The 25,099-nt window shown below is 38.5% G+C and overlaps 1 protein-coding gene across 4 annotated transcripts in view; it reads right to left on the bottom strand.

Annotated features, from left to right (window-relative positions):
* Window positions 1-25,099, bottom strand: part of PARD3B (par-3 family cell polarity regulator beta) — a 1,015,202-nt gene that overhangs the window by 413,583 nt on the left and 576,520 nt on the right. For all 4 annotated transcript variants that reach the window (XM_011285494.3, XM_019838515.2, XM_019838513.2 and 1 more), the window contains one exon: window positions 3,308-3,493. In XM_011285494.3, the coding sequence (XP_011283796.1) occupies window positions 3,308-3,493 (186 nt within the window). The remainder of the gene's footprint in view (window positions 1-3,307; window positions 3,494-25,099) is intronic.

Genomic DNA, 25,099 nt, shown 5'->3' with positions numbered 1-25,099 from the left:
AGATTTACATCTCCAAAGACATTTACTTCCTCAAATAAGAGAGGAGATGATAGAAATCAGTAGCCTGAGAGGTAAGTTAAAAAAGGAAAAAAAGAAAGAAAAAAGAGGGAGGCCCTCAATTACAGTCACAGTCGTTCTGTGGTTTTGCATCTGGCAAGAAGTAGCCTATCTTTGTTTACACCAACGGAAACCCCCAGGAGAATACAGCATACAGAATCCACAGGAAGAATTTGGTCATACTTTTCAAAGTAGTTTAGTTTTCAAAAATCCACCTTCCCTAAAGGGAAAAACACCTTGAGAACCAATTAGTGGTATGAAGGGCCAGGAGAAAAAGATTGTGCTCTGGCAGAAAGATTATTTTGTTGATTTCAGGTAAAAACCTAGGGCCAGATGCTAAAGTGGATGTTCCCCATGCTTATCTCCCCTTTGCCCCAGGGACACTGCAGTCTGTTACATTTGTATCTTCTGAACAGGGACAGGAACAAAGTCTCAAAACAATTTTTGTAAGACATAATCCTGAATCACAGAACAGGTGGCAATTTTCTGAGGAATAACAGTGGATTATTGGAAGAGCAGAAGAAGACAGGAAAATACTTTCTCCCTCTTTTTCTGGTTAAGCAGATGCCTTGTGAGCAAAGCTTAGTCCTCTACCCTTTACACTGCAAAAAGTAAACAAGACAAATGGATACTAAACATTCACAATAAGGCTAAATTCATGATTGATGCCTCTTACTGTTTAAAATCAGCTATAAATATGCTGTCCAGTGGTTTTTAGTGGTGTGATTGTCTGACTCAGCAAACCAGTGTCAGGAAAGAAATTTACATAAATGGAAAGTGAAATCTTTCTGCAAGAAACAGGACTGTTAGAAACTGCTTAGGTAAGGAGATGCTCACTTACGCAAACATGGATATACATATTAAACCTGCTCTCCAGTATCTGCTTGAGCTTAAGTTATTGCCCATAAAAGAGCTAAGATGTTTGCTTTTAATTTCCAAAAATTCATTTCAGTTCCAATTTTACTTGGAATAGATTCTGCAAATAGAACTGTCATTAGGTATAAGAAGAAGAATATCAATCTCGTATCCACAAACATGACCAAGACTTATTCTTTAAACACAGCACGTGTTTAGATGGCTTGGCTAAGGATGACAAGCATGACACCAGACAACCCCACGGCGATGGCCCTTGATCTCTAGGAATATGGATGGAAGAGCTGAAGGAGGCTTCACTGCACTGTAACGTAGCACAGGATCTGAAGTCAGACTGCCTGAGTTCCAATCTTAGTTTAAGCAATTCCTGGGTATGTGGCCATGGGAGAGCCACTAACCACTGCAGTTTCCCTATGATGGAATGGCATGCTAATAACTCGGGGTAAATAGGAAGAATATATGTATCCAGCATATATTAAGCACTAAGCACAATGAATGGGAACTGCTGCTGTTGTTAATATTACCGTTATTTTCCTTTTGCTCCTGGATCTGCATATCTGAGCCAGATTGGAGAGTGTGATAGACTGAATGACTGACCCCAATTTTTCACCTTTCTCTGTACTCACGTCTTTGCCACAGCCTCACCATGGGTGGACTGTGTTTCTCTACCCCTTGACCTTGGATTCACCTCTATTACTGCTTTGGTCAGAGACACATGTGTGCACATCGTGTGTATGTGTGTGAGTGGAGTAACTGCCGGATCAGTGCCCAGAATTTCAAAGGCTTCACTCTTTGCTGCTGGCCCTCTGACGCCTCAGAGCATTAGAAGAATATGCTCCCCCTAGCCTGCTGGCCCAAGAACTGAAATACGAGGAGCCCACTCAGACCTGTGACAGAGATGTACCAGTCTGAATCTGAATCAAAGCCCCTCCAGCTGTCCTGCAGAGCTATGAGGGGCACAAATTGATGTGTGTTGTTGATGTATGTTACTTATTGATGTATGTTACTGAAATTCTGTCATTATTTATTATGCAAAAAAAACCCCTACTGATCCAAAGAGTACATTAAAAAGTTGTCTACCCACAGTGAATTTATTTCCCAAGGAAAACAGCATTAGCTCAGTGTCTAGGTCTGAAACAAAAGTGGGATGAGAAGTAAGAAAAGACAAATGCTTCACCAAAGCCAGGATTCTAGGACTAGAGATGCTCCTGGAAACTTTGCATAGATCTTCTTGGCTTTTATTTAGGGAAGATCATGTTACTAACATCAAGATAATTTTTAAATGGCTAACATTTGTTGAAAGTTTATCATGGGCACTGTGCTAGGCAGTATGCATACAATAACTCTCTTGGTCCTTCTAAGAGCACCAGGAGGTAGGGTCTATTAGTTTTACTCCTTTTACAAATGAGGACACTGAGGCATACTGAGACAAGTAGCTTGCCCACATTGACAGAGGGTGAGAGTAGTCCGGGCAGGATTCAAACTCAAGAAGCCTCATGGCATGGTATGAGATGATGGTGGTGGGGAGGACAGCTGGTGATAAGCACAAACATGTTTCCCCCACTCAATAACCACTTCACCCCTGCAATCACAGTGTGTGTTAATCTAATCCTTAGAATCGCTGAACTAGGTATTGCCCATAGTCCCGCTCCAGAGATGAAGAAAGGGGAGCCCTGCAGGTCACGTTCCTTGCCCACATTCCCACATGGCTAGCAGTGATGTGCGAATTGGAGGACATGATGATGAAGCTGTGTTTGAACCCAGGCGATGTAGTTAACTATTACACTATGTTAATAGCAATGATCACACTGCTCCCCCAATGGGCAAAGGAAGGATCATGTTCTTTCCTTTCCTTTTTTTTTTTTTCTGCAAATCTGGAAGCTTTTCCAAGTTCAAAGGCCAACATGCATTCCTGGCACCCTGGCCATCTTCAAGTGTATATAATGTGATCAATGCCCTTTAATTTATACTACAATCATGCTGAGGTTCCACTGAGCTTCCCTTCTTGCAAGAACAATTTCTTTATTTGCTGCCTTCCTGTTGACTTGTTTTTAGTGTTGTTTTTATGATTGTGTATTTTAGGTCACCTAACTCTGTCAGGTAACACATTCAGAGGAATCCTAATGGTAATAAAAGAAATGGGAGAAAGAATATTAATCACGATGGCTTTAGAGAACGATGTCCAGGATATAAAACTAACCCCAGAGAGAATATGAACAGACAGTTGTTGCCCAGATCTATTCACACATACACTTGCTGCACCTGCAGGAGAGCCTCGTGGTCTCATGTCTTCAGACACGCTCTCTATCCAGTTCCCAAACAAATAGCCACATCTCAAGTGCCTTTACATGGACGTGCAAACATCATTCCTACCGACCTTAAAAGCAGCACCTCCGTGGATGATGGATTTGATAAAAATCCCCAAGTCTGTTCCAGTTTCTCGAGATTTGTTCCCTTTCAAGCTCACGCCAAGACCAGCAGAACCTGAATCATTCAGAGGGATCTCGAAGGTGAGTTGCTCAGTTGTTTCCAGGGAGAGTGGGTAGCAGTCAGGCTCTCCTTTCTGTTGAAGCGCACATGGAAAGAGTGAAGGGGAGAAAGCAGATTAGTGTTTACACACAAATGGCCACGCACTGACACAACAAGATGACTGGACCCCTAGCAGGCTGGTCTTTTCTCTCTATAACGGGCCACCACCACCACGTCCTCGGGATTGAGAAACGGTTCTTGGGAGTCAAATTTGCTGATCATCAACTAAGAGGATCCTTGGGCGAGGTGGAGTCATGCCACTTGAAACGCCCCATAAGTGTTTGGAAATTCAGCAGAATATATTCATTAAAGAGGCTGGATATTACGTACGGGAACTTCAGTACCAGAAAACACCTCAGAGATCATGTGATCCCAATAACTTCATCTTGCAGATGAAGAAACAGATCTTGGTGTAGAAATATGCTAACATTTGAGGACAATATTTGGCTTGTATAATTTAAAACACATCTTTCACATGGAAGCAGTGTTATTGATCAAGATTGTCAACTGGATACAGAGCACTGAAAAAATATTATCTTAAAGTTAGGGAAATGTGATTTATAATGAGTATCACTAAATTACATTTCACTTTGTCCAACTCATGCCTCAGGCTTGCTTCTTTGGGTAGTATAACTCAGTGGCAATCAGTTTTTGAACTCAAACAAAAACAATAATGCACAACAAACATTTGTGTGCTCTTTGCCAAATGACACTTGGCCACGAGCACAACTATTCGCAAACAACAACAACAAAAAGTACAGATACATGGCTGTAACAGCCACACTTGGGGTTCAAGTATCCAGGGAGAAGCATAAGGTTAATCATATTTGGCCCCTGATGTTTTCAAATATACAGGAGTGAGAACAGAAAAGTGCTGTCCACAGGATAACCTCTGCAGGTGCCCCTCCTGCGTCCCTCTCCAGCTGGCAGAAATGTGAGATTGGGCCACAGTGTTTAACTGGAAAATTTGAAAATAAGATAGCCCTGGAAACCTTTCAACTCATTCTAGGTCGGTAGTTCTTCCTGTCTGTAATTATGTCTAGGAACTCTCATCTTAGGGTCACTTTGAGGGACCCTTATGTAAAACTGCATATTGTAAAAATTGCTGTGGATGTCTGAATGTCAGTCACCAAATAACAACTATAAAATCAGAAGTAGCAAAGAACCCATAATTAAAACAGGATTAAGAGGCTGATCATAGCCAGATCCACTGACCCAGTATTTTCAACTCCTACCAAAATGGAGAAAACCCATGTCTAACTTAAAAGAAATTTAAGTTTCTTCATTTAATTTAATTTCACTGTAAATGAAGTTAGCTACAAAAATTTTGACAATAGATGATTTCAAAGAAATGAAACCTTATTGCTTAATTTAATAAACCTATTATAAGTTATTTCTTTTAACTCATACTATTATCTGAGAAACAAATCCCATTATTTGATTCAAACTAGCTGTCCTTTTTTTTCCCCCCCATGGGAATGTCATAGCTAAATACTGAACATAAATTATTAGCCTTCATCTTTGTTTTCCAGAATTTCCTATTTAGAATCCATAACATTTGATAATCATTTATGTTTCCAGGTCTCTCTGGGGTTTGGTTAATTTCAGTCTGATAAAGTTCCACTGAACTAAAGTATAAATTAAAGAAAAGGTGTTCTTCCTAGAAGTTTGTGAACACCATTTTAGGGAAAGACTAAAAGCTTCTCTGACTTTTTTTCTTTTATATGTTTATTTATGGCTTTTGAGAAAGACAGCATGAGGAGGGGAGGGGCAGAGAGAGAAAGGGAGAGAGAAAATCTCAAGTAGGTTCCACAGTCCGTACAGAGCCTAAGGTGGGACTCGATCCCACGACCCTGCGATCATGACCTGAGCTGAAATCAAGAGTCAAACACCCAACTGACTGAGCCACCCAGGTGCCCCAAAGCTGTAACTGGCTGTGATCAATTAATTGTAAACACCATTACACTCACACCAGCCATGGCTTTTTATCTCCTAGAGACAAAGTGACGCAAGGGCAGATTTTGCTTGAGTAATACCTTCAAACCATTTTATTCTGTAATCAAATCCAATTTCTTTGGCAACTGTGTTTAATTAAGATTGACATTCATACTTGTACTAACATCTTTCATGTATTACAGACACGGTAGAAACAAAATAGAAACCAAGTTATATTATTTATGGCTATGTTTTAATTTTTGTATGTGTGTGTTATTTTTCTTTAAGTTTTTATTTTAATTCCAGTTGGTTAACATACAGTGTTATATTAGCTCCAGGGGTACAGTACTGTGATTCAACAATTCCATATATTACCCTGTGCTCATCACAACAAGTATCCTCTTAATCACCATCATTTAATTAACCGATCCCCACACCCACTTCCTCTCTGGTAACCATCAGTTTTCTCTCTATAGTTAAGAGTCTGTTTCTTGCTTTGTTCTTCTCTTTCTTTTTCCCTTTTCTCATTTGTTCTTTTCTTAAAATCCACACATGAGTGAAATCATACGGCCTTTGTCTTTCTCTGATTTATTTCACTTAGCACAATACACTCTACCTTCATCCATATCATTGCAAATGGCAAGATTTCACTCTTTTTGATGGTTGAGTGTTATTCCATTATATATATACATACACCACATCTCCTTTATCCATTCATCAGTAGATGGACATTTGGGCTATTTCCATAGTTTGTCTATTATCGATAATGCTGCTATAAACGTGAGGGTGCATGTATCCCTTTGAATTAGTATTTTTGTATACTTTGGATAAACACCTAGTAGTGCATTGCTGGATTATAGGGTAGGTCTGTTTTTAACCTTTTTTTGGAACCTCCACACTGTTTTGCAGAATGGCTGCACCAATTTGCATTCCTACCAACACAGCAAGATTTGCCTTTTAAGTCCCTGATACCCGACAGTCAGAAATATAACAACAACAAAAAATCTGGTAGCTAACAATGGTTCCAAGTGCTTTACACATAGTAGTATACTTACTCTTCGTAATAACCCTATGAGGATTACTATCATACCCATTTTATAGATTAGAAGACTGAAACGTACAGGGGATAAGTACTTACAGTCCATCAGACTTGACAGTGTTGGAAGCTATGTGAGGCCCAGTCAGCACGGTTCCTGTGTAGACTCTTAACTGCTATGTCTCAACCTCTGTGAACCACTATGACTTGGCCTAGCCACAAGAAATTCCAAGACAGATTCTCACAATGACAGCAAGACATCATGCAATTTTACATCCTCTACTCAAGTATAGTTATATTTTATACCTTTTTTACACTTTATCAGGCTCAAGCCATAATTAGTGGGCTCTCATAATAGCAAATTATTATTGCTATTCACCCAATAGTGAAGGAAGCCATTACAGTAGTTAGCATAGCCATTTCCTCTATTAGAAATAAATGTCCCTTTACCTAATGTACAAAAAAAATCAATATGCTGAATGCCTTCCTCCAATAATCTTGGTTCAACTAGGAACTCTAAAAGTTAAGCTAAAATCTTGCCAGACAACATTTTTTAGAAGGATGAAAAGAGGTATAAAGGCCTTACAAATGTCCCAAATGCAGGACCTTAGTCACTGGAGAAGCCCAAAAGGTCCTCTCTTGCTTTCTATGTTTCATGCTGTATTGGGAGTATTCCTTGCTTTTTCTACTTACAATTATCCAGAGGGGGGCAAAAAATCCAGATGCAAGCCTGGCATAATAAAGGAAATCTTGTGAATTTCATTCATTTTTTTTTCTTTTCATTATTTCTTATTCTTTGCTACTAGAGGCCATGCCTCTAGATACAAAGTCCGTGAGCTCCTAGATCCAGGCCCATGATGGATGCCTACATGCCCCTAGTGTGTATGTCTAGACCTCATGCTCTAGCATGTTCCCAGGATCAGTCTTTCAGGGTCCACAACTAAAGCTTTCTGGGTCTGATATTTGGGTCTGACAATGCTTTGTTGTGGACTGTCCTATGCATTAAAGGATAGTCGGCAGAATCCTTGGCTACTACCCACGAGATGCCAGTAGTACCTCCTTCCCCAGTTACGACAACCCAGAATGCCTTCAGACATTGCCAGAAGTCTCCTGGGCTCAAAATCGCCTCCAGTTGAAAACCACTGCCCTGAATTAACAATTGCCAAGAATAGTGAAGTTTAAGGCAAGTAGGGTTCAGAAAGTATTTGGAACTGCAATGTTGCCTGTGGGTATGTTCTCAACTACCAGAAAGGAGTGACAGTGAAAGTCCCTACAACTGACTAAGTCTTAGACTCACAGGTTCGTGACTGACCACTTAGTTGGTCATAGAATTCTGCACTTAGTTATGTCTCTGGTTAGAAGGCAGCTAATTTTTCGGAGGCAGAAATATGATCTTTGGGGGATTAACAGAGTAGGAAAAGTAATAAATACTGAATTTATTGGTACATATACAAAATGCTGACTTTTATTAATATAACCCAGAAGACAAATTTAGCTTATCAAGTGGCGTTTGTTAGGTTAGTTATGCTTATATATATGCTGTTTTGTACTTTTTCATTTATTGAAAATCATAGACTTATATAAAACAGTATGAACATAAAGACTTCTCATGTGAGAATATAACGTGAAGCATAATAGCTTATGTGTACAGTATATTTCAATTCTATAACATATACACTGTATACATACTCAGACACCTACCCATCTATCTGTTACCTACCTGCCCCACAACCCCACCCCATCTATCTGCATATGTGCAGATGTCTGCACAGAAAACAACAACAACAACCCGGTTATCTACTGCACTGCAATATGGACTACTGTTTCTTTCTTTATAATTTTCTGTTTTCTAAATATTTATCCATAATTATAAAAAGATAAATGCTTTTAAAAGGAATTCATGAAGGCACAAGAACCATTTGCTGTATTACTGCATGGGCAACTAGAAAGATTCAAACACATCTCTATAATGACACACACACTCTTTTACACATACACACACATTTTCTAACACTACATATGCTACATATAATATGTATTACCCTATAAAACTATATAATATATGGTGTGTATATGTATTCTATATATGTATATGTATGCACATGTGTAGTATATTTATAACCTCTCTTAGAATAACCAATGACTTTCATTTACTAAATCTGATGGTCAACTATCACCTTTTATCTCTCTAGATCTGCGGGAGCATTAGACCAAATTGATGAAGTCCTACGTTTTGAGATACTTTCTTTTCTTGGTCCTAGGACATCACTCTCTTACAGTTCACCTGCCACTTCCTGGTATACTCTTGCCATTCCCTTTGCCGATTCTTCCCCATCTCACCAATCTATAAATACTAGTGTCCTAGGAATCAATCATCTGACCTTTTCTTTCCCATCCTCACTTTTTTAAATTTATTTTTGAGAGAGAGGGGAGACAGAGCACAAGTGGGCGAGGGGCAGAGAGAGAGGCAGACACAGAATCTGAAGCAGGCTCCAGGCTCTGAGCTGTTAGCACAGATCCGGACGTGGGGCTCAAACCGCGAGATCATGACCTGAGCCGAAGTCACTTAACCGACTGAGCCACCCAGGCGCCCATCCCATCCTCACTTTTGAAGTTACCCCCACCTAATTTCATTTTGTTAAAATATCATTTACACGCTCAGGGGTCACAAATTCCTACCTGCACCTCTCTCCCCTAAACTAGAGTCACATAACCAATTCTCTAGTAAGTAACTCTACTAGGATTTCTACCTTGAAACTATCATGTCCAAATAGATCATCCCTTAAACCTGTTCCTCCTGAAGAAGTAAACGGCAATTGTATCCTTCCAGATATTCAAGCAAGAGACCTCAATGTCATCGCTGACTTCCTTCTAATCTCACACTCTGCATCCCACCCATCAGCAACTCCTGTCAGCTCTACTTTAAACACACCCAGAATCTAGCACTCTTAGCATCTGGGTCAGCACTGCTTCTCACCTGACACTCTCTTGCACTAGTGCCTCCTTTCTGCCTCCTTGCTTCCACCAGTCTCCTCTTCAGGCTATTTCTCAACACAGCAGCTAGAGTGGTTCCATGAAAATAAATAGTCAAACACTTCTAGTGACTTCCCACCTCATTCAGAGAAAATGCCAATGTCCTACAAACCCTACATAAGTGCCCCGACTCTTCTCTCTGCTCATCTCTCCTACTACTTGCCCTATGTCTTCTGCATTGCCCTGCTTCTTTTCTTTACTACAACCTTCGTGCTTCTGCCCCAAGACCTTGCCTCACCTCTTCTCTCTGCTTTAAATACCCCTTCCTTAGACTCCTGCAGACCTCCTTCTCTCACTTCCTTCAATTCTCTGTTCAAATGTCACTTTATCAGTGAGGGCTTCCCTGACCATTCAGTTTCGAATTGCTTTAATTCTCTCTCAATATAACCCGACCCATGTCCACTATCCTGCTTTTTCTCCACAGTATTTATTGCATATTGTATACTTGCTTGCTTATTTGTTTTTAATAGGGTCTCTTGAAAGCAGGGACTTTTATATTATTCTGATTCTTTTTCCACCAGTGTACTCCCAGTGCTTCAAACAGTGCCAGACTCGGGGCACCTGGGTGGCTCAGTCGGTTGAGCATCATGACTTCGGCTCGGGTCATGTTCTCATGGTTTGTGAGTTCAAGCTCCGTCTCAGGCTCTGTGCTGACAACTCAGAGCCTGGAGCCTATTTCGGATTCTGTTTCCCTCTCTCTCTACCCCTCCCCCACTTACACTTGGGTCTCTCTCTCTCTCTCTCTCTCTCTCGAAAGTAAACATAAAAAAACAAAACAAAACAAAACAGTGCCATACTCAAAAACTGGCACTGGATAACTATTTGTTGAATTGATTAATATATAGACAAAGGTAGATATAGATGTGTGTGTCCAACAGTATGTGCCTGTGTGTATGTATGTATCTGTAAATATGTATTTGTGGGATTATATACATATATATGCAAATATATAAATTGCTGGCATCACATTTGATTCCTACCATTGCAGATTTCATTAATTTAAATGTTTATACAAGTTAGCTTTTACATGAAAGATAATTTACAATAAAAATAATGCTTTTTATAAAACACAAAGTATCACAGTTTTAAGAAACCTTAAAAGTCACCTAACCCAATTTCCCTTTTCCCTTTATACCACACTTCCTGTTCGAGGAGAGATGATAACCTAGCTCAGCTTCAGCATCAAATCCTCAGTGAAGGCACCAAGATGTGTCATTGCTACCAATTTGTGATCAACATCGGAGTATTCATAATTTTAAGTTGTAGCATGTGACTGTTTTAAGCGAATACTGCAAAAAGTGATATTCATGGTATATTTCATCAAGTTTGGGAACCAGTGTGATCCAGTACCCAAAACTACATCATCCATCTTTCTATTTGCCTTTCCATCCAAGCACATAGATTTACGCACACACACACGTAAAAACAAAAGTTTCATGAGACGATACTTAAGCAGAGTACAATGCGTTTTAATATTTTCTACGCTATCTTATTTTTAATTTGGTCACAATCGTCTACATTAGTTTCATCATCCAATACTAGAACATGTTTTCAATTTGGGAAACACTGAAATTGTATGTGTACACACACACACACACACACACACACACACACATTTTTATTAAATAAAAAAAAATAAATTAAATCAAAAACCAAATGGTGAGTAAAATGTTAACTGTCTTATCTTTCTCAATTTTTATAAGCCGTTTTAATGTTTTATCCTAACTACCCCTAATCTTAACTAATCCTTTGATCTCTTTTACACAAACTTTTTCAAGTTCTTATAGCTGTTGTTCTGTTATCATCCTAATTATATATATCTCCCTTTCTCCCTCCCACCCAGGTATGCCTTTTCCTAGTTTTCCATTCCTTCACTTTGTTCTCTGTAATACTATCTCTACTCCCAAGCACAATGAACAATAACCTGTAAGAGCTGGAATACAGAAATGAGATTGGTCCATTCTGGCCTGAGTGGGAAGAGTCACTCTGCAAACCACAGTGATCCAACCAAATTTTTATCAAGTATCTACTATGTACTACCAACACTGTTAATATGAAACGGCTGGAATATAACTGGCAAAAAGTTTATTGAACAATATGGGAGGACCTCTCTGTTTTGTTCGCAGTACTTTCTGGAGAGGAAATGTATGATTTAAGAACAGGAAAGGGGGCGCCTGGGTGGCTCAGTGGGTTAAGCGTCCGACTTTGGCTCTCAGGTTGTGATCTTGTGATGTGTGGGTTTGGTTCCCGCGTGGGGCTCTGTGCTGACAGCTCGGAGCCTGGAGCCTGGAGCCTGCTTTGGATTTTGTGTCTCCCTCTCTCTGCCCCTGCCCCGCTCAGTCTCTCAAAAATGAATAAAGATTAAAAAAATTAAAAAAAATAGGAAAGAAGCAGAAGAATCTATATAGTTGGACACTGGGAGATATACTAACCATGTTTATCAAACAAATATCAAAAGTAATTACTTGGTGTGAGAAGAGGAAAGCGAGGCAGGAAGACAGATGAGTTGCAAGGCGTCTGTATTATTAGCTTAAGAGTATCCCAAATAGGGCCATCTCTGGAATCACAAATGTTCTTGTACTGCAAAGCAGCACTTGATCCATGTGTGCAAGTGGTAATAAAACAGCCTTCCAGAGCCCCAGGGGAATCCACCAGACTGCAGGGCCAGTGTTCAATTTCTCAGAAGCCCAGGTCAGACCTGAAAGCATCCATGCTGAACCTTGTATGGCCCTCATTTCATTAAATGCCGTGCTCTCGACTCAGCACAAGCAAGCTCTGGATGTCTTTGCCTCGCCTCCCAAATGTGTAATTAGTTTGTGTTGTGAGCAGCTTACTTTATGCAAGAGTTATGATTCACATGCAATCATTTTGTCAAGTACCAAAACTCAAACAAAAGGCCTTCAAAGGAAGAAAATGAATAATTTTTTCTTATATAAAGCAAAAGCCATACCTAACAACTCTGCGAGGATGTTTTATAGTAAGCTTAAGCACTGTTAACTTTTGCCTAAGTAAATTCTAAGGCATTTAAGGTGACAAAACTTTTCCTATAGCGAAATAAATTTTCACAACAGTGAAAGGATAAGATACCTGCAAAACACGTAATTTTGTGAATTTTTAAAATTTTCTGAAAAAGTATGGATAGCTATTACAAGCATGACAGGTTTTTGGCCAATTGGATTATATAAAATTCAGAATGTATCACCCTAGAGTAGGGATGAGAGACTCCTACCAATAGCTGAGAGGCATTCTATTTTAGATTGTACTTTTCAGAGAGTAAGAGAAAAGATGGCAAGAGATGGGCAGGCACATGCAAAGGTAAATGGTAATCCAAGGATGATCATTTCAATCAATGGTAAAGGACTTTCCCTCCAACTGTTGCTAATGTATACATGAAATCAGCAGAACTCTTGGTTATTTACAAGTAGACATTAAATAATCTTCGGAATTATACTCTACTATACTAAGTTTTTGACAAGCAACCCAACCAATGGAGGAAACTTTTTTTTTAATTAAAAAATGTTTTAATTCATTTTATTCATTTTGAAGGACGAGTAGAGAGAGAATCCCAAGCAGGTTTTGCACTGTCAGCGCAGAGCCCAAGACGGGGCTCAAACCCATGAACCGTGAGATCATGACCTGAGCCGAAATCAAGAGGCAGGTGCTCAACTGACTGAGCCACCCAGGCACCCCAATGGAGGAAACTTTTTAAATGCAGGCTCATTACAGGTAGCTCAATAATCTATATTTTAACTATATGTCCTTACGTGGTTTCCTTAAGTAAATATTCATCCATTTTTAAATACTTTTTAACCAAAGACCTGAATAAAGAAAATCCTATAAAATATTTGTCATTGAGACACTTTTTTCCTGTTTTTTGATATCCATTTCCTGGAAAGGATGAAGAAGGAAACTACTGAACACAAAAGCTCATTTCTGACTGCACTTATAAAACAACAACAATAACAACAAAAAACAATTTTCTTTAAGTAAAGGATTAATCTAATACCAGGAAACAAATGCCCAAAAAATGGCCATTCTTTATTGTCTGCTCACTATAAAGGTGCATTGATGTAATACAAAGTCAGAGATTAAAACTAACAAAAGTAAAGCAAGTCAAAGTTAAGATTCCTAGAGCAATCCTTTGTTCCCTCCTACTTAGAGTATTACTTGAAAGATCAGCGTATTCAACAGTTTAGTAACACTGCCAATTCTTTTTCACTTTTCTGATAAAGACCAAGAAATGAATACATTTTGTATCAGGAAGAGTAGTGTAAATGAATATTTTACAATTCAGACAGCATGGAGTTTTTATAAAACTAGAACCTGCTTTGTTAATATGGAGAAGCAATAGGTCTTTCTTGTTTTGTGTTTATTCTTCCCTGTTAGAAGTGAACCTGATTAAAATGTCTTAAACCTTTTACAGGCAGTAATTCACTGGTTAAAACACAAGAGTACATGCTTTTATATGAGTATAAGATTCAAGAACAAGCAACGTGATTGTTAAAATATATATATATATACTATATGAATATTTATATAATGAATATTTAATATATATACTAAATATATATTTAGTATATAAATTATTTAAATATTTTATAAATTTAAAAATCTAAACAGGAAGCATAGTGGGCCTAGTTCTTAGAGGAGCAGACCCATTCAAAAAGCTGGATTCCTAAGCGAAATACTTCCCCTATCTTTGCCATCACAAATACTCTGCGTGCTAAGCTACCTGCATTACTGGCTTGAAAAGACAACACAGCTATCCAGACAAAAGCTAAACATAAATAAAAAAGACCACACCGGTTATGATGCCTGCTTCACTCACAGCCTGTCCATTGCTCAGGTGACGACTCACTGAATAGGTGGTGGGTGCCCTTTGGCTCCGAGACAGTCAGTCCATACGCAGTGGGCTAATGCTTGTTGAGTGGGTCTTGCTCAAGGCCACGCCAATTAGGGAAGGTTTCAGAAACCACTAAACCAGTCAAACTGGCTCCTTCTAAGAGTTGGATCAATGCAAGGTCTAATACACAGGGTCACAGTGATTGCAGGTGAGGAAAAATACCCTGATAGTTTCTATTACTAAAATTTCTAGGGAAAAGGTTTATTTTTAGGACTTCTCACTGCTTTTAAGAGGTTAATACATATTCCCTAATTCACTCCATCGTGGAACACATCTTTGCATGAAGTATATATTAGAGGAAAAGTATTCCCTACCATACACTTAAAGACATGCTGCTTTAGAGAAGCAGGGAAGGTCAAGCTTGAAAGAAATGGAGCAGAGAACAGAGAAGGCTCGAGAAAGAGAAATCTTGTAGGTCATGAACAACGCCCTAGAAATACTTCCCAACCTCATGGTTAAGCTTTCCAGTTCCATTGCTTTTGTGTCACACTTCTGTGTACATGTTGTATGCCCGAATCAGCATCAACAACAACAAAGTAGCATAGAAGGAAAGTATAGACTCATGCCAAAGATCTAGAACAAGGAGCATATTCTAGAGCCCTTATTCCCTAACGGGGGAAAAATGACATTTAGTTTCCTTATGAGACATTAATTTATTTTTATTTTTGGTTTTTACTTTTGGATTGGGAAATTTCTGCAGTCGGTTTAAAGACAATGGATTACAGGTTGTTTTCGCTGGGATTTTAGGAAGTGTTATGGTCACAGAATAAGATCTCAAGCCACTAGAGTAAAATTATAAAAATGTCTAACACCCACCATTCTGAGTATATGTGTCATTATTCAGGACATAGTGACTCTTAGTAAAGATAATACAGCTTTCTTCCCAATCAAGAATTCTAAAGGCACAGATTATGGATGTGTTACCTACATTTTCTCTACAAGACCCAATAAATGTTCTTTCACTTGGAGGCCCAGAACTTTGAGGTGCAGAGAGTCCTGTTTATTAAAAGATGCTACCATGTAGTAGCAATACTATCATAGCCTCAAGAAAGTGGTATTTTTGTGGGGTCTGGAGGAGGGGGTAATCTGTTTGTTGGTTAAGATTTAAAAACAAATGATGAAAATATAACCATTTTAACCCTATCATTTTCTACGATGTTTGAGTTGCACCTAATGAGACTCCAGCTAGAAACCAATCCCCTTTAGAACACTATTAATGATAAATAATCCTAAATTCCAAGTAGAGATTGAGAAATCTCAGTGGGTAGCAACCATTTTAAATTCATAGTACATGTTTACTATTGTAATGAGAATGTTCTTACCATATATAATATGCCCTTTATATATGTAGATGAAGACATGTAATTTGCATTTTATATTAATTGCTCTATTAAAATTAATTTTCAGATAAAGGTGATTTTAAAACAAGAAGTCATTTATGTCCTGTAGAGTATGAAAATCCATCAAGATTAAAATGCAGATATATTTTCCCTATCCCCACTACTACAAGCAAATTGGGGAAAGAAGAAACCTACCCAGAGATGATTAATGGGGAAATGTGTATCAGTCGGTCGCTGGCACAAAAGCGTTGCATAACAAATCGTAACCAAACTGGGATATGAGCAATAAGGCATTTATTTCTAGCTCACATATCTGCAGGTTGCCTGGGGTTTGGATGATCTAGGCTGGGCTCAAGTAGGTTTGCCTTCAAAGTGTGGAGCAGGTACATGTCTGCTCCTTGTATCTAGCATCTTCCTTAGACCACTGGATATCTGAAACATGTTTCTCACATGTTGAAAGACAGGAATGCAACTATGAAAGCACCATTAAACTTTTGCTCACAAAACATCTGCTAACGTCTCATTGGCCAAATGAATTCACATGGCCAAGTCCACAGGCTACAGTTAAAAAAGAACTATCCATACACATCTAATGAGACCACGACAAGAAGATGGGTATATAAGGTTACTATTTGGAAGTAAATTGAGATCAATAATCCCCTGTCCCAACTGAGTGATGAGAGATGCCAAGGGTTAATGATATATCATAGATTTTCTTTTAGTCATATCTTTCCTTTCCTTTGGTATCACATTTTCTGTATTCACCTGTTATCATCTGAATGTTGGTGTTCCTCCCAAATTCATATGTTGAAATTCTAATCCCCAAAGTGATGATATATAGAGGTAGGGCTTTTGGGAGGCAATTGTGTCATGGGGGTGGAACCCTCATGAGTGGAATTAACTTTATAAAAGAGACCCCAAAGAGCTCCCTAGACATGTTCACCATATAAAGACACAGCAGGAAGTCTGTGATCCACAAGACATCCCTCACCTGATCATGCTGGCACCCTGATCTTGGGCATCCAGCCTCTAGAACTCTGAGAAATAAGTTTCCCTTGTGCATAAGGCACCAGACCTGTGGTATTGTTCTAGAAGCCCAAATGGACTAAGACACCATTCTAGAGACTGAACTTCAGAGTGGCTTCTGTGTCTGTGAGATTTGCCCAGGTAGAGGACGTAGGTAGCCTAGATCTGGGAAGAGTCCACCTCCCACCTCCATGCATTGTTCCTGCCAGGTTCTTAAAAGGGACTGTTCAGGTGGCCCCAGCATCCTAAATAAATGGCTTAGGCTGCTGAATATTGCCCTTCACTTTACATTATTCTTTTCCAGTATTCATCTTCCAAATGATCCTCTGCATTACTGTTTTTATATATATGTGAAAGCGGGACAAGGGTAAGGGAGCAATCTCTATGGCCTTAATTCCTGTAAAATCAGTGTGTAATTACAAGAAGTTTAAAAGTTCAGCACACTTCCAATCAGTATTTCCCTAGCTGTAAGTTGAGCAGGACTTCTTTCTTCCCTGAACTAATGGATCTTCATTTTCCAACAAAGTCAAGTATGCTTCAAAGACTAAACAAGGACGATTTCACTTCAGCTCATGCCTAAGGAATTTTTTTTTAATTAATCCATCACAGCCCCATTTTTACTTGCTGATACATGAAAAAGGAAGGCTCATCTAAGTACAGTGAGTGAATGAATCTTCTTAGTCAAGCATTTTCCTTATAGTACAGGCCTACAATTTTTATGATAATGAAATCAAGCATAAGAAAAAATATTTATTTTATATGTATGTGTGTGTGTGTGTAATGCAGAAATTATTTTCTGCAAAAGAAATTTTACAGTGAAGATATAATGGAATAAAAGACTCTTTACTTAATATCTCCAAACCCCCTTTGTGTCTCAGCATATAAACCAACTATTCCTTCCCTGATTTTATCAGTGAGAAAACAATTTGCCCTCCTCTGAACTCCACTTTACTTTCTTTTTCCCGTTGTTGTGATTCTCATCACTTTTTCTATTCTTACAATTATTTCCCGGCATGTTTGTCTTAACTCTGCTCTACTGTTGTGATCTCATCAAAGGCAGGAATTCTATTTAATTCAACTCTGAACCCAGTTTAGTATCCGGTACAATGCATACGTACAAAAAATATTTGTAACAGGGTGACTTCATAAGTTATTTTGTTGATACTTCTCTGCCACAAAATTAATTAATTTAATTAATTAAATGTTACAACAATTAAATGTCTCTTCTTTGGATGTGTTTCTCTGTACCTAAAACTCATTCTTTCATCTCCTCCCACTTTGACACCTACTGGCAAACTCCTATTAACCCATCAAAGCACATCTCAAGTGTCACCTGCTCTTTGTGCCTGTGCCCTCATCTAGGTCTCCTTAGGACTCTACACATAATAATAACATTATATCATGTTTTTTTAAATTATTATATAAATCTTTAAGGGCCTCAAGCACAACAAGGGCCATCCCATTCATATTTCCATCACTAGCACCTATCCCAGTACATGCCCGAGAACAGTGCATGGTAAGTATTATTTAACGGGCATTGCTGATAAGTGCTGGATCAGTTAATTCTGCGATTATAGTTCAATATGGGCCATGGTTCATTAATACTACAAAATATTTTTAAAAACTACTAATGAAGTTCCAATACTTAAGCCTGCTGTCACCATTACCACCATCATCCAATGGAATTTTGGACTATTCGGTAGTGCATTCCGGATATGTACAGCAACAGATTCCTTTTCCTCAGTTTTCTATAATGCTAAGCTTAATCATGACCTTTTTGCACACTGATGCCTATGAAGGGCTGAGCTATGCAAGAAAATAGCTCACAAATGCTTCTAAGAACTCACATTTATTTTGGCTCATCTGATCACCATATCCGCTCTTGAGTTTTGATACGGGGTGGAGTAAATCTGTCAGTCACTTCTACTTTATTATGACAGCTGGTGCTACTTGGCAACTACTCTGTTCAAATTAACCCTATAAAAGCACTTTTTCACGTTAAAACTAAAACTGTGTCTCTCTCAACTCCTGAACAATTGGTTGAGAAGGTTAAATTCACTTACTGAGTGACTTCACTTACTCTAAATAAAGCCGAAAAGCAGATACACCAAAAGTTGCTTTGACGGTTTTTTTTTTTTTTTTACTAAATTTGGCAGCATTATGTACAAACACCAAATGAAACACTCTTAATGCATCTGATACCTCCTCATCTCTGCCTTTCAAATCCATTGCACCCTAGTCATGAATAATCCAGAATACTTTTTATATGCTATTTGACCTGTGAGAAGAATGAAAGCCATAATTCAAATCTGTTAATGACTGCTAGAAGAGACACCTGACCAATTATTTCCTTGTTACGGCAGTCCTTGGTCCTAGGCTTTTTCTCTGTGGATGTAGAGTTCATCCCATTATTTTAGCCACATCAAAAGTAGGGCATTGGCTAAACAAACATGCATGATTTATAAAGGCAGCCATATTTTAGTGACATAAAGCAAGCCGTCTAGTATATAATGGGGACCGTATGTTCAGATGCCTCTTCAACGTATTTCTTCTGTTACCCTGTAGAATGAAAACCCAACCTACTAAAAAAAAAACAGGCTGAGAAATGTAATTAAAGAATAAGAACAAATTCTAGATTTATGAGCAAGTGCAATGTATTTACTAACATCTTATAACAACAGAACAGGTTATTATCAATTTTAACCATTATTCAGCCTACCAATGCACTTTGTGCTGTCTTGATCTCTGACTTCTAACAAAAATACCTGTATTAAGAGAAAATTCAGCTGCAACTTCCTAAAAAATGTTAATACTGTTCTAAGAACATTGGGTATGAGCAAAAGTTCACTTTTTCCCTCCTAGCATTCTACTAGAATAATCCTCCCCCCCCCCCCCATTCTCTTAAAGAAAAACAGATTTGGGAACTTTAAATGGATTGGTCTCCCTTTTACTTTCCTCACTCTCTGGTCTGAGGTAATTAATGTCTACTCAATATCATGCTCAATCATGTTTCCCCTGGGACAGTACTTTCAATTAAACCTTTTATTTCATCCAGGAATGCCTGGTCTCATTGACCACTGTACTTTTTATCTGTGGATTTATGATAATCTAATGCACATCTCCTCACAGGCAGAATGGCCTTATGAGTCCTTATTGTTCTTATGCCAGAAGAGAAGTGAAAAACAAAATTAGCTCCTGCGGAAGTCAGGAAGGAAACCACATTTGTTTAACACAGCAAGAGGCCTTTCACTACCTGCCCAATGGCCTTGACCATCACGCTGCCCTGGCCTCTCAATGTGCTGGCTGCCCTTGCCTCGCTGCTCCAGTCTGATAAGACATGCCAACTCCCTTGGGAGCTACTGAGAGCTGAGGGGTGAGAGGCAACGCAATCCTCGGGTTACATTTTCAAAGGGTTGTGAAGGAAGTGAGACATTTACATGCTATTGTTATTCTTTTCTGTAAGAAACCCTACAGGTTAAAGAGGAACCTCTGAACTACTATCTGACAGCGAAGGCTGGGCTTTTAGAAAAGTAAGCCACTAGCCTGTTTGTAGCTATTTGCCTTTACTTTCTTTCCAGTCAGGACCCACGTGATTTGGTTTCTATTTTGGAAGCACACAAATTATAGTGACGTGTCACTAACTTAACCACCGTGAAAAATCACATATATATATTTTTACGACGTACTCAGTTATGTAGCTGAAGACAAGGCTCGATCTAGTATATTTCTATCTCTTCATGATATGCAGAATAAGTCACTGTTATATATATATATATATATCCTCCGACATGAACAAGTTCAGCAGCCTTCATCTTTAATTTCCTTGCATGCCTACATAGCACATAAAATTATCAAGTTCATAATTGCATTAATATTTATTTATATAATTTATTTACAACCTGTCTAGTACCAAAGAGGAATTGAGGTGGCTTGCGTTAATAATTACACTGAAAATATCTGCCAAGTCGTCAACAAGTTGCTAGTGTTGACAGAGACCTATTTTTCAAATTGAAGAATTCAGAACCCTGAGATTTTTTGCTAAATTAAGGATGGTCAAAACCTTACTGAACAGTGGTTCTAATTCATTCACTTCTCTTTATGTGTAATGGAAATAAGCTTTAAATAGACTATGACTGTAGGTACAGACAAGGCCATTTTTATTTAAAAAAACTGGCTCTATTTTTTAAGGTTGTATTTAGATTTTTAAGTTTGTATTTAAGTTTGTAAACTTGCTTCTTACAACTTAAACTTTATATTTCTCTCTGTCAAAAGGAATACTGGTAAATTGTGCCTAGGTTTCAATTAGCAACAGGGTTCACTCACTCCACAGTATCGCCAAAACATAACACTACATGATAATTCATATTCTATTGGATAAGCTGTATTTAAAAATGTCTTATGGGAAAATACACCTAAATTTTCATGTTTGGAAAGAAGGAACACATCTCCTTTTGAGCCAACTACAAGAGTGAAGGCTTTCATGGTATCCACAGCAATGGTGGCCATCAGGAGTAGATTGGAGGAAGTACTACATCTTTGTGTATTAACTACTATAGCAACAAGCACCATAGTGGCAGAAGGTCGAAAAGGTGGCCATGAGGGAGATATCTGCTGGCAATATGTTATTCTACATTTACTTAAGAGAAGTCACTCTTTAGGTCAAATGCTCCCAAGGCATTCTGAACTGTAGAACAAACAAACGCTGAGAGGCAGACTCCCGTGGCCCATTCATATATAGAGAGATCATTCATAATTCAAGGCACTATCTGTATTGACAGTCATGCCAAAATTTGATGCGTAGAAATTCAGAGAATAGTATTTTGCAGTAGGAAGAGGCCTAAGAGACCAATTAGTTCAATCTCCTTGTATTAGATAAGGACATTTTCCTGTTTACTGTAGATTTTTAAATTTTGATAATTTTAGCATTTATTAGTTTATCACTATCTCCATAATCCAACTCTTATTTCCAAGTCCCCAGTCCAGGTTGTGGGTGTCTACTGTAGAAAGGAAATCTACATGGGATGGGAAGAGGAAGGAAAAAGCTTCTTTCTCACCTGGGGAGAAAAGTAACAGGAAGGGGGACAAGAGTTTATATTTAGCAAGAGTGTCATGGCTAAAGAAAGTTGAACAACAAAGTAGGGAAAGGGGCACACCTTATCCACTTTTGCTTCTCTCACACTGTATTTACATCAAGAAAGAACTCAAGAATTTCTTTGTGAATGGAATTCAGAAAGATAAGACCTGAGCAGTTAAATGACTTTTCTAAACTTGAACATCTAGAGCAGCAGTCCTAGGTCAATAGTGTGAATCTTATATCCCCAAAGAATATTCTTTCTGCTATAGAACAGTGTTCTCTTGAGCTTTCCTAACTTAATGTGAGAGACTAGAACAATTTTGGGCCAGTGAGTTATGCCTCCTTGAAGTGTGACTTTGCTGTTCTTTCCAGCCAAGCATGGATTCTAACCACCCAACCTCTGAATCCTAATGGGCTTTGTGACTTGCTTTGACAAAGAGGATGAGGCACAAGTGATACTCTGCAAGCTGCAAGGCTAGTCATAGCCCCTGCATCTTTGTTTTTACTGTCCCAAGAATGCCATGTAAGTAAGCTGGACTAGCTTTCTGGAGGATGAGAAGACATTAACTAGAACTAAGGTGCCCCACCCAACAGCCAGAACCAACGGACAGCCATGTAGAGGAGACCATCTTGAATCTTCCCACCTAGAAGATGCTCCAGTTGAATCCAAGCTGCAGGAATAAATCCAAACGCAGCACTTATAAGCAGAGAACTTACGAACACAGATTTTATAAAAGAGGGCATGAAATAGATCTGAAATCTGACAGATTTCCATATTATCCCTAGAAATAGTCTTGTTATAGACATGCAAATTTTGCTCACAGGATAGCATAAGTAGCCAACAATATTATCACTATAGGCAAAATGTTCCTTTCCTCTACTCCTTCCTTTTCTTCAGTTTTCCTTCCTGCTATTGGCTCATGTTCCTTCACATCCCTGGCCTTTCTACTATCCTTGTTTCTTTGAATCAATCCCTGGCCCAAATAGAATCCCATCTCATAAACGAATTTTTAAAATAATTTTAAAGTCCTTCTTGGTTTCTTCCTTTTATATAACTTCTGGTTCACTATTAACCTCTTGGCTTATTCCTTAAATTTGCACAACCAAAGAAAAAAAAAATGTGTGCAACTATTTTCCTCCCATTAGCCTGCCCCAGAGATGAAAGGCAGTATGCCATATTCTTGTTTCTTTAATGACACTCAGCATTGTCTATAAGTTCTTGGAGTTCAGGGATCGCATCTTAGCATATTTTAAAATACCCAGTGTGACACAGCACCAATACACATTTAATAAATATTTGATCAGCTAAACTAGGAATAGTAGGTGTTCAGTATTTGTTGAACAACCGAGTCCTTTTATCATCAATATGGACCCAGAAATGGAGGGAAACAGACGTCCGAGAAGACAATTCTTCTGAACACAGATCTCTTTATGAGTATCATAGAAGAGAAACATTTGGCCTCAGGGAGATGGAGTGCCAGCAAGTAATGGGTAAGATATTTTGGTTGGGTGTTTTTGTGTTTTGCCATTTTTAGTTTTTATGCTTGTTTGTTTCTGTGTGTTTTTCCCCCCCAGTGGGAAGTCAAGGGTCTATGGATGAAATATGTAGCTTCTGGGAAGGAGAGGAGGGAGAAGGTGAGCCCTTTCAAGTTAAGCTGAAAGTCTGTAACTTCCCTGCAGGGTGCTAAAGCCAACAGTTCCATAAACCAGAAGCCAGAGACTCCAATATACATGCAATAACGACTATCAAGGGGAGGCTTTATTGCTTTTGGGGATATTTTTCTCCATTCTACTAGTATTACTTCCATCTTCATCACCACCTGGCATTTAAATGTAGAAATGTAACATAGAAATAGATACATCCTGTAATAGGGGCACCTGGGTGGCTCAGTTGGTTAAACATCTGACTCTTGGTTTCAGCTCAAGTCATGATCTTGTGGTTCTTGAGTTCAAGCCCTGCATCGAGTACTGTGTTGGCAATGTGGAGCCTGCTTGGGATTCTCTCTCTCTCCTCTCTCTCTACCCTTGCCCGCCAGTCTCTCTCTCTCTGTCTCTAAAAATAAATAAATAAACTTAAAAAAATTAAATATATTCTGTAATAGAGAGATACCACATTGAGTGTTACTTGCTTCCAAAAGGCAGCATGATAGGTCAGAAGAAAGAAGAGAGGAAGGAAAAGTAGAGAATGAGGAAATGTAAAAAAAAATTACAACATTTCCAGCTGTTAAACAATCCTTCCGCGGTTCTAAGTCTCTAAGAAATGTAAAGAATTAATTACGGAAAGACTAGGTGATAAAAGTCCTTCATATAACTCAATAAGTGTCCAGGAAACATAATTGAACTCGTTTATAATTGAATATCCTGTCATCGGGGCAGATTTAAAGAAGGGTAAACTTAAAGAGACATAACAATATTAAATGTCCTTTTGTCTTTTTAATGTTTGTGATTAAACATTCTTTTTAGAGACAGCATTGGGGCTGTTGTGGGGCTTCATTTAGGCAGCAACAGGAGCCTAACAGTATGTGATTTGTACTTAGGCATCTTAATTTAAATAATTATAATATCTTAAAGAAAAAATGCATCTTAACTTCTTCAACGTTTTATTATATCTGACAAGTTCAGTAAAAGGGCACCTATCTATTCGTGCATTATGCGTCATATGTTCTGCACACTCATTAAAAATAATGAGAACATATTTAAAAGTCATCGCCCAGAGAATCTTTGGGGACGGGGCATGGGAAGAGGTAAGTGGCAACAGATTGTGATTTAAGTGTCTATCTCTGTTTTATCAGCCCCCTTAGGAAGGGGGGAGGGGAGAAGTAGCAATCTTAAGCTGATATTCTTTCTTTAATGATAAAGATCACACATTTTCCTGAAAAACAGGCAGATGAAAACACGTTCAAACCTCCAAATACACTTTCAAAACGAAATGGACTATAGTGGCAGTTTCACATGTTCGGTATTTACTTTGATAACAGCTGGAAAAGTTAACCACGATCAATTAAGGCTGTACTTTCTTTTCCTTAATCTTTAAATATCCTTTACAAAATGAATGCATTTCCTTATCTTACACCAAATGTACCTTAACAAACGTACTGATCACAGGCATAGAGGTAATTAAGCAAATCAAGGTCATCCCCCGAGTTTTGTAACCACCTTCTTATCCAGCTGCTCCATATCAACAGCTGGCATGAATTATTGGAAACATTTGGCTAACTGGATAATAAGAAGGATATAATCTGTGGCTGGTTACAATATTAATGCTTCTGAGCTGTTTAAACATTTATGTTTAG

Source organism: Felis catus, chromosome C1 (genome assembly GCF_018350175.1).
Source record: "Felis catus isolate Fca126 chromosome C1, F.catus_Fca126_mat1.0, whole genome shotgun sequence".
Taxonomy (NCBI): domain Eukaryota; kingdom Metazoa; phylum Chordata; class Mammalia; order Carnivora; family Felidae; genus Felis; species Felis catus.
The sequence above is the reverse complement of the archived record's forward strand: the minus strand, read 5'-3'. Positions and strand labels throughout refer to the sequence as shown.